Here is an 11,091-nt window from a genome sequence, read left to right on the forward strand (position 1 = left end):
ATTATGCAAATTTTAGGTTTTAATTAGAATAAGGGCACATTTTGGTATATGCACCTGGCCAAGGGATATCTTCACCTCCAACATGACTGTTTTTTTCTAGTATTTAGGAACTGATGCATTTACCCGTGTTTCTTGACTGGTACTTTGCCAGTATTTGTGTAGCATTTAGCAACAGCTATATCAACTTGCGCGTAGATAGTGTTTATAATGAGAAACTATTATCCATGTGTGTTTTTGTTAGTGCTTTGGAAATGTTTCCAGCACAAGAAAGAAAACACTGTGACAAATTGAAAACATATACTCTAGTAGCTGACGTATTCCGTACCATAGACGGTGTTGCTTTATACGTTCGCAGTAGCACTGTTTTTATGCCACCTGATCTGCAAAAATTGTCTTTTTCATTTCACTGACTTGTTTGCACCGAACAATATAGTATCGACTTTCGAGGTATGACATCTTACGGTACGGTAATAATGGTAATAACGGTAATAATGGTGCCATATTGGTACCAGGTAACACACCATATACGTTACTCCCCAGGTGCAGTATAGTACCAGGTAGCGCACCTGTAATATGTAGTAACCAGCTGCTCTTGGGTGGGGGGGGGGGGCGAAAACGCTAAAGGGGGGCGAAAACGCTAGTGATCTCGCCCCCCTCACACCGGGACCATTTTATTCGATTTTATGCAGTGTTTCACAAACCCTGAAGAAACTCTGAGGAAGGTTTCTGAGAGACACTGAAACGTAAGCAAAGTGAGTACCAAATGGTTGAGAAAAGGAATTTTCAAATATCCTACCAGCCTGATGAAATTATTTTTGGATTTTTCACAAACTCCAATCGTGCAAGATTATGTACAATCAAACAACATCAGCGAATCAAGTATCGAATGTAATAGTAATGCGATTCTCTTCATCGTGAATCACTGGAGAAAGCATTGTTATTTTGGTGTACTAACCGTTGCTGAGAGCTTTCCTGCGTTTGCTCTGTCTAAGACGGATCAGAGAATAATGAATGAATGAAGACCTTTATTGTACATTCATACCCACTGGGTTCAGTACAGGTCACAACAAATGATACAACATGATACAATGATACAATGAATCTACACTACTCAAGAATCGTATTCTACTGCGTACATTCGGCTTCTTCTCGTTTCTTTGTGATATTGAAAATGTAAGAAAATATATGCTTTATAAGTAAAGGTTGGGTCCATCTGTCTATGGTACAAAGTTATGGTTTTGGAAATACATGTAGTACATTTTCCACGCAGAGTCGAACACGGGCCAACTTCAAAGAAGCGTTGACAACTTTATTTACAGTAAAAGTTGTTACATCTAGTTTGTTGATTCGGTTTCTTCTCGATTTCTTTCGGATGGTTGAAATGTAACGATAAGTAAGTTTCTGTCTTGCGGGTTGTCTAAACGCATGTGTCCATATTATTTGAATGTGATGTGGGGATTTCAAGGGAGCATATCGACATCACAGCGGCTGGACGCCTATGATGAGGCATTAAAGCCATGACGAAGAAAAACTGGAATATAAACTGCGCTGACAGCCTAGAAGCTCGTTCCCCGTGTTGTCACACTTTGCTGATACTGTGCATATTATAATCTTATATTTCAGTGGGTCATAAATCCTCATGGCCTTAAGAGTACAAACCAATATAATCAACTTTCTCTCAAATATAGATATACGATACGCCCTAGGATTGGTAGATATACTCTAACTGTTTACTATTGGTAGGGCCAATATTTGTGTTTTCGACACTCTATATAATGACATCATGTTTGGGCGTGGAAAATTAGCGTGCAGGAATTGATTATTACATTAAGCCCCAATCACTTAACGTCGTGTCGAGACACAAAGGCCCTTTCTTTCCTGCCTGGTACGCATTACATTAGAGTTGATTGATATCATCAAATCATTCTCCCTTAATACATGTACGTGTCAGCTGGATTACAAAAGAGAAGATTTTGGCCAAATAGGGACAGATAAGTTGCCATGGGATTTCAGTCAGTCTTTTGCAGTCTATCCAGCTATCCGCCGGCCGGTCAGTTCATCACTCCCAGGCCAATTGACTCCTACTAGGCTTTCATTCCTAACTTAATTGGCCATAGTCCCCTATTACTATTACTATTGGTCTGGTAGAGACTACTACCGTCAGGCTTGTCACTTTGAATAATACATACCCCCCTCAAGAAAACCAAGTGGTTCTGCTGTTGACTTATGATGAGTGAAGGTTTCCTGTGGCTTGGGCTCTTGAGTTGGAAACAAAGGTTCTGCGTTCGGATCCCTAACATGTCTTGTCAGTTTGAATACTCCATCACAAGTCAATAAACACAAACGACCCGGGAGGCATTTAAAGTTAGTAGTCTCTATCAACCTCATTGGGATGCTGGAATGATATGAAAAATATTCTAAAAACAAACACACACACACAATGTAACCTTCTCAGCGAAGGTAGATATGAGGTAAATAATTTATCAGAAGTTAGCTGGCCAAAAAGTTACAACCTCTCAACCGAGGCTGATAATCGGTCGTCTGGCAAACTACCATCCATTGTTCCATCTGGCCAATTTCTAGGCAGCAGCCAAAGGTATTTACAGACTAGGTATTTGCTCATCAAGCAGTAGTCGGACATTGTAAACTTAGCATGCTACGTAGCTAGAACCACTTTCTATGTGAATGCAATTAGGGAAGTTCTATCAAGACCACCCTAGCATCAGTCATGCATCAGTCCCTTCATTAGTGTACATGTAGTGGTACACTATGGAAAACGGTTTAACTACGCCTCCTGGCGGAACACCAGCAGATCAGCATCTTTCATGGACGAGATGAACGCATGTTGACATTTCTGTACCATTAGTCATGCATTGAAATGCAACGCTGCCGAAATACAATCTTTTAGCTAATAGTATGTATATGATAGTTATAACTGTACGAGTAACTAACGTTTAATGCGGCTATTTACAATTTCAGAAATACTGTCGTTTTTGTGTACTAGTATGTTGCGTATTTTCATTTTTGCCTTCTTGTGATATCACGTATCATGTACTGTATAATTATCCATTTGAATAGGGTATCGTTTTTGCAGTCCGAAGTGATTAATATGTTCATTTTTCTTTTTCAATAAGTATAGGAGAGATACAACCATGAGGGGTGGGTACCTTCAAGTGCTCGCCGTTCTGCTGTGCCTGGTACATCTGAGTCATGCCGGTGAGATTTTTCTAGGTTATAGATATCAGTTACAGAACTCAAACTACAATGAAATTTGACTATTCTGAATAATAAGATCGTAAATATCAATACTAGCTCTATCCTTTTGGAACAAGCTCGTTCACACTTCGCGTGCGCGGTGACAAGAATTGTGGGTAATGTATCAAACGTGACTCTGGCACACAAAACAGATAGTGAAGATGACATAGTTGAATAAAGTCAAAGTCAAACATGACAAAGCTTATTCCAAAATTGCTGTTACCTAAGAGCAAAATATCAAATAACTTATCTAACGACGTATCCCATTCCTCTTCATGAATAATTACTCGGTCATTTGTAAAAGTAGTAGCAGCATTACAAGGTGATGTGATCTCGCCCTGCAAGGCATTACAATTTGACAGATACTTTGATACATTGATTGATTGATTGATTGATTGATCGATTGGTTGATTGATTGATTGATTGGTTGATTGATGCCTATGAAACATTCCAGGTTGTTGTTTGAAGAAGATGACATTCCCTGAACCGGCATCGACCAGTAACTACGTCCGGCTGAACGTCACCACGCCTCCCGGGCTCGATGCTCTGACCGCGTGTGTGCAACTTCGCATCTCAAACACGACAGAGGGGGAGCTGTTCAGCTACAACAGCGGCGGTGATCAGATTGCATTAAACTACTACGAACATTTCAGGGTACAACTATTCTATTCATCACCTCCGTGAACGGAGAGTGTTCTTTTTGGTGTTCTGTGTTTCTGTGCTTTTTTATACTATACGTAGAGGAATCTCACCACAGAGTGACAGTAAAGGGCAAAAGGTCAGATTTGTGTGAGGGACAGGAATTAGAGTTCAGCGTTTATAGAACTGGTTATTCATCAACCTTTCCTGGGAGCGAACAGACATTCCAAGTCTTGGGATCAATAAGCTATTGAAGAGACCACTCACGCATGGGGATGTATTAATATTGTTGTTGGTATGTCCGTCAGTTATATTAAGCGTTATCTATTAGGTGTAAGTGAACAAATGTTTAACACAAACACCTGTAATGATGATAATATTGATATTTTCATAGTATCAAGTAGGTTGAAAAACTTTGCATGCCCCTGTGAACGTAGGTAAGACATTATTCTATGCTGACTCATGAAGCTTTTTGTATTTATAAGATATTTTATCCATGATATGCTTTTTGTTCAAAACCAATGTAATTTGCTTCGATTTCAGTTCTGGATCAACGGTGCATACAAACACGCCGCGGCCAATGAGACAAGACTGAACCTTGACGACGGCAGATGCCACACAGTGTGCTACACCTGGCTGAGTCAGGACGGCCGATGGTCTTTCTACGTCGATGGACAACAGGTCGGCGCCGGCTCTGGATTGGCCACAGGTCACGTGATCCGTACAGGCGGCGCATGGATTCTTGGCCAAGAGCAGGACTCAGTTGGAGGGTCTTTTGATGTCGACCAGGCAAGTGAAGGCCATGCTCTTATATTACCTTCGCCAAGAAGGTTATGTTTTCGATGTGTTTGTCTGTGCGTGTGTTTCTCTCTCTGTGCCCCCCCCCCCCCCCTCTCTCTCTCTCTGTGCGTTTGTTTGTCTGTGAACAGCATAACTCGAGAAGCCTTGGATGGATCCTGATGATATTTGGTCGGTGGGTAGGGTCAGGATAATGGCCCCAAGCGGCTTTCTAAGCTACTGCAGCGGAACTTTTTGATATCTCGTTTATTTGGTAGGATTTACTACTGTGTCAGTTCTAATGCAAATACCGTTTTATCCTATCCAGGCATACACCGGTGACCTGTCATGCTTTAACGTGTGGGATCGTGTCCTGTCACCGAGAGAGGCTGATCTCACTCTGCGTAAGTGCGGACAGGGAGGCAACCTATTTGACTGGCCCAGCAAAGCGTGGAAGATATACGGGAACGTACCACTCACTGACAACCAATGTGGTAAGCCAGTCAAGACGTTGTCATGCAATGGTCGTACGATTTTGATGCCATAGGACTTTCAAGCAGGTTGTGACAGAACCAACCAAAGACATTATAGGATCTAAAATAGCCTTTTTCTGTATGTAGCAAGAAAGCTGAAGTTTATTTTTGCAGGACACATGCATGACGATCGCATGACGTATGTGGCCACACTCTTAGATTGAAAAATATTCTGAAGCAACATTTTACTATAATTTCTAACAGCACTGAACGAAAGTATATCAAAGTTTCCACTGAACAGCACCAGTTGTTGTCAATTGAGCGAGCTGCTTCAATATTAATCTACACTTATATGGTGTTATGTAGATGTTAGACACAGTTTGGTCGGTGATCAGCGTCTATAATCCTGTGCATGATTTGACAGACGTTTGCCGGTCATGATGTCACCTAGAACTGCACCTAGAACGTTAAAGCTTAACACACAAGATGACGACAGTTCTAAAAAAATCACGTGACCCGTGACATCATGTGCTATTGCAGTATGCCATACGATGTTATGCCAAAATAAAGATAGCGGCGGATGCACGTGGGTGGGTCATTTTGGTAGTCTACTGGAATATGGGAGGACCTTTTGTTGTGAGATAATCTGAATCTAATACAGATTTTTGTTTTGTTTTGATGCAGACGCCTTCCGATCCCCCAGCATGTCTGCATCGTCAGAGTGGGGCAACACCGAGGGGCCAGACAACGGTGTGCTGGATTTCCAGAAGACTGCTGAGCTCTCCGGAGGTTGGGTGCCTAGAACACCTGATCAACACCAATGGCTGATGGTGGATCTTCACAAGACGTACTTTATAACGGGGATAATCACCCAGGGTAGGAATGGATACGACGACCGTCAGTGTGTAACATCGTACAGCATCACGTATGGCGTGCACGGCGGAGACGAGATTACCTACAGCGATGACGGCGGACAGATCGTAGTAAGTATCATCATTATGATTTTGCGCTGCAATTTGTAACTGCCATACACATAGCTATTCGATACAAAACGAGATACTTCTCTGTTGTATACTAGTATGTACATTTTAACAGAACTAGAGTTCCACGAACCCATACGTCCGCCAAGTACTTTTGTCAAATTACCAAATTACAATGCAAATGACGTCTTCGGGGGGGGGGGAGAGTACGGGTGACCCGGTGTGCTTGGCCAAATTGGGGACATAAAATAAGAGCCATCCCTTCTTTCCGGTCACTCTTTGACTAAACGACCAACCTTCCTGCAGACCTTCCCAGGGAACACCGACGGGAACACCCCTGTGAGACATGAGCTGTCGGCCTACAGTGGCTCCATCACCGCCCGTTACGTCACGTTCCGCCCACGGACATGGCGCAACTACCCGACCATGCGGGCTGGAGTTGTAGTCCGTGAGTCTTTGAGCTCTTTTATAAAACCACTTCAGGATCGTGTCTCTATAAATTTGAAGCTCTGTGCTGATTTTCCTTCGTACCAAGAGCTTATTGTATAGATGCGATACAGATATAAATCTCTTTGTGAATGGAAATTACGGCATGAAATGTATTTTGATGATGGTGTCTTATAATGATGTTTCCATTCACATAACAGTCAAGTAATTATATATGATAGACAAAACGTATTTCGCTAAATCTATTGAGCATGTATCCATACACTAACTATATATATGCAAGATGAAAAGCCCAGACGTAAGTGACATGTGTGACTTGACAAGTTGTTATAGACTTAAGTATTCAATGCTTCTTGTTTTTGTTTACTTGTTATTGCACAGATTCAGCACTAGAACCGGTGGGCCGGTGGCCTCTGAACGAACAAGATGGCGCGAGAGACGTTACGGGAAACGGAAATGACGGCATAGCTTCAGAAACTCAGGTGGTTGAAGGTCCAGGTGGTCCAGAATCTCAAGCTTTCCTGTTCAACGGTTCTTCGCACATTCGCATTCTCAACGACGGAGGATTGGATGTACGCTATTCCTACACCATACTAGCCCACGTGTACATGGACCCTGCTGTAGCATCAGGACCTCTGTTCGAGTACGACTACCCGGGCGACTTCAAGAGGGGAGTGTATCTAAGGCGATGGAATAATAGCATTCATACGGCGTAAGTCTATATATTGTTGATTAAAGATAGAAAAATGCTGTGTTTTTCTAAGTTGATAAAATTGTCGTAATATATCTGCCTGCTTTGCGTAAGGTGCGATGGCTGAGGAGACAGTGTCGTGGTCTTTTCGCTCCCTTGAGTCAAAAGCTTGAACCTGTCAGATAGTTTAAAATCTCATGGAAACTCGTAGCAGATTTTCATCGAACTTCTACGCTGGACCGCTTCCGGACCCCTAGCTCTAAGAGCCCGTCCCGCATTGGGCCGGCCCCTCATCAAGTATGTTCTCGGGCTGCTTCTATCTGGTCCTTACAAGCAGCAAGGCAAATTTATTGTTGTTTTCTTCTGACATTTCAGAGCAGTTCCCAGGGATGGATCTGCAAATTACTCATCCACGACTTCACCATCCCTTGTTACAAATCGCTGGCATTATGTTGGTGGGAGTTATGACTCCAGCACGGGGGAGCAAGCTGTTTGGGTCAATAGCGTTAAAGCCGGGAGCAAGAGTCATCGCCTGGCTGTTGAGCTGGCGACCCAGCATGCCGTTAGTGTAGGGTACCAACTTCACTACCAAGAGTATGCCACCTTTACAGGGCGAATATCCTGTCTGCAACTCTTTGATGTCTCCCTGAATGAACACCAGATCGCCATAGTGAGAGAAGCATGTAAAGGTAAGTTTTAAAAGAAAAAAAACTCGCAATTATTTCGCATGATGTTTGTTAAAATCTCGCGTTGACAAGAATTTTGGGGTCTCCTTGTGAGTCTTCAAACGTGAAAAAAAGAGAGAGAAAAGCTAAATGAGAACACAACATTTCAAACGGTTTGTAACAGCGTGGCCGTTTTTTAAAACCTGCTTGAACCACTGAATCTTTTTGATCGACGTTTCTTACTGAAGAATTCCGGATGGGGAAATAGAACATTTTCAATATCTACGTATACATACACATCATAGCGTGTCGAAAATGCGCAAAGGGGGCAGAATATGAACACTTTTCGCTTAATTCATGTGACGTGAGATTCAAATTACCTACTACAAACGTGTCACACTTAAGTGCACAATGCCATGACATAGGTGGCTATTTTCTTTCTACGTTCGTATGTGTTGTTTTACTTTAGAGCTGACTTTATGATCCTGTGTTGTCAGTTCCAGTTGATCCTGCATTACTGGCACAGGATCCGGCATGGGTTGTGTACTCCACGGGCACACCTTATGTCGGGTGGCGAGGCACAGAGGATGCCGCTAAAGTCTTGGATGGCGACACTTGGACCCGCTGGAACCCCCAAGGCCGTGTCGATCAGTACAACAACAACAGTGCGTGGTACATCGTACTGGACCTCTCATCGCCCCACACTCTGACCCGCATCATGGTAAATAACTATGGAGACACCTACCATGACATCGCAGCCTTCACGTTGCAAAACTCGCAGGTTGCAGTCCATACAACTGGGAGGATGTCGTGACCGTTACTAACGTGCAGGGAGGGACGAACCGGCGGCAGGAGTTCGGCGGGTTCTGGAGTAAAGCGCGATACTGGAGGTTCCTCATCACTCGGATTCATGGCCGTTATCAGCCATGGCTCACAGAATTGAACATAGACGGAATCTTACCAGGTAATGGCAAATCACTCCTCGTTTGTAAAATTAATATCAATACACGGAAGGTACCCAGTACATAGCCACGTGCAATGCAGGTGTGAAGCACATAGGTGTGACGTATAATTTGATTAATTCCGAAAGAATCCAAGTATTGGGCGCATGGCTGTGTATTGACAAAATTTCATATGGATCTCATACACACTCGAAAATATACGCAAGTGTGAACCCACCTTTAGTCAGGGAGGTTACAACAAACTTTTTTTAAATGTTCGGAAATTGATGCGTGCGCGTTATTTTGCTTATATGGATGCGTGCGCATCCATATAAGCAAAATCAACATGACCTTACCATGATTGACGAACTCTTTGGACAATTGAGTCCTACGAGGCAGTGGGTTATTAACCGCTCAGTCTAAGGTTAGAAGACGGAACTCATTCCTCTGCCCTTATCTTACGTACCTCCCCAACCGAAGTCAGGTGCCCATTTATACACCTGGTTGTAGTGATAAAAAAAGTTATGTAAAGTGCCATTTTGCCAGGGGCACAACATCGGTGGCATGTCAGTGGACTCAACCCCAGGCCACTGGGTTCTGGGCCACAATTTTTTATATCTTTTACCAAAGCCTTATATTTCTTCCAACAGAACCTTGTCCCTATGGATGGTACCCGGCCGGGTACGTCTGCTACAGAGCGTTTGACGAGCCCGTCAGCTGGCACACAGCTAACACCAGGTGCGGACGAGAAGGGGGCCGGCTGGCCACCGTCAAGGACGCCGACACGCACAACTTCATCGTGCCGCTGAAGAATTCGGTCGATCCCGATGAGGAATTCTGGATAGGCCTGAGTGACCTAGGTGACATTGAGCTTTTGGCATTAGACAACGACGCTTATTTGACTATAACTTGCTGAACATTATTTTTTACAGTCAAAGTAAAAATGCATGTTTTATGTCTTTTCATGAGAGAGAGAGAGAGAGAGAGAGAGAGAGAGAGAGAGAGAGAGAGAGAGAGAGAGAGAGAGAGAGAGAGAGAGAAGAGGGCGTTCTACTTTCTTCATTATCGTCTTTCTTTCCCTAGGCGCTACTGGTACGTGGGTATGGACAGATGGAACGTCTATCGGGCAGTTTACCGCGTGGGGTGGAAACCAACCAAACTACCACGAGGGCGACCAATTTTGTACCTGCTACTGGCTTCACAACTCCATAAATATGGCCGATCGTTGGAATGATGCAAACTGTATCCGCCCAAAGAAGTTCATTTGTGAGCGAGGTTAGTTTGTCTATCTATCTATTTGTACATCAATTTGTGAGTGGTGGAGTGTAAGTCAGGAACGTTTCTGCCTATCGGTAATGTCTAATAATTCGACATTTCGATTATCACATTTTGACATCTGGTAAAACGTAGTTTGACTTTTTCAGTGAACGGACAACCGAAGTACTTGACGTGCAGTTCGGAAAGGATGGATAGCTTTTCACTGCATTGGCTATATCCTTCCGCCCATTTTTCGGGGTGCCATATTTGGTATCAGGACGTGCTGGAGGGTGCGGAACCAATGGAGTTGGTGACGTCACGGACATCGGGAAATTACGGAAACGCGTACGTCACCATTGACGGTTTAAAGAGCGGTACTAAGTACAACGTCACGGTTCGCGCGGTTGTGGGCACAACTGAAAGTCTTGACGACGTCCTAGTTCAGTGCATAACTGGTAACTATTCATCGCTTGTTCCTAGTTTATATACCTGTTTCAAACCATTCATTTGGGATATAGAATAGGATAGGATACAGTCCTATGAACCAATTATAATGACAAATGTGAAGAAGCGAATACACCGTGTCTGCATTGAAACTATGTGATTATTTTGTTTTTCAGAAATGGATAATCCAACGTTCCTCGCCTGTACGTCAGCAACATACTCGTCTTTCGCTATCAGCTGGACCCGTCCAAACGCACCTCTTCTCGGCTATACAGCAAATCTCACCCTTGTCGACGCCATAGCCTCCCGCAACAGAACTGTGACGACCACAAACGCTGCCCCCCAGAACGAAACACTTGTGTTCTACGATGCCGCAGCGGACAAAGAGTACAGGGTGGCACTCGTGGCTAACGGCTTGTACAGTGACAGCTTCCCTGTTGAGGTTACATGTGCGACACGTAAGTCAAAGATTACAATGTTGGATGATTATGTTTCCCATGCTTTGTATGAAAAATATAAGAT

The 11,091-nt window shown here is 43.5% G+C and overlaps 1 protein-coding gene across 1 annotated transcript in view; it reads left to right on the forward strand.

The window, feature by feature from the left end:
* Positions 1–10,303: 10,303 nt before the first annotated feature.
* The window catches only part of LOC118411709 (fibronectin-like), a 7,805-nt gene continuing 7,017 nt past the window's right edge, over positions 10,304–11,091 (forward strand). Inside the window, exons 1-2 of the mRNA XM_035814189.1 lie at positions 10,304–10,580; positions 10,746–11,027. Coding sequence (XP_035670082.1) covers positions 10,334–10,580; positions 10,746–11,027 — 529 coding nt within the window. The 5' untranslated portion in view covers positions 10,304–10,333. The remainder of the gene's footprint in view (positions 10,581–10,745; positions 11,028–11,091) is intronic.

Source organism: Branchiostoma floridae, chromosome 3 (genome assembly GCF_000003815.2).
Source record: "Branchiostoma floridae strain S238N-H82 chromosome 3, Bfl_VNyyK, whole genome shotgun sequence".
In the NCBI taxonomy this organism is placed as follows: domain Eukaryota; kingdom Metazoa; phylum Chordata; class Leptocardii; order Amphioxiformes; family Branchiostomatidae; genus Branchiostoma; species Branchiostoma floridae.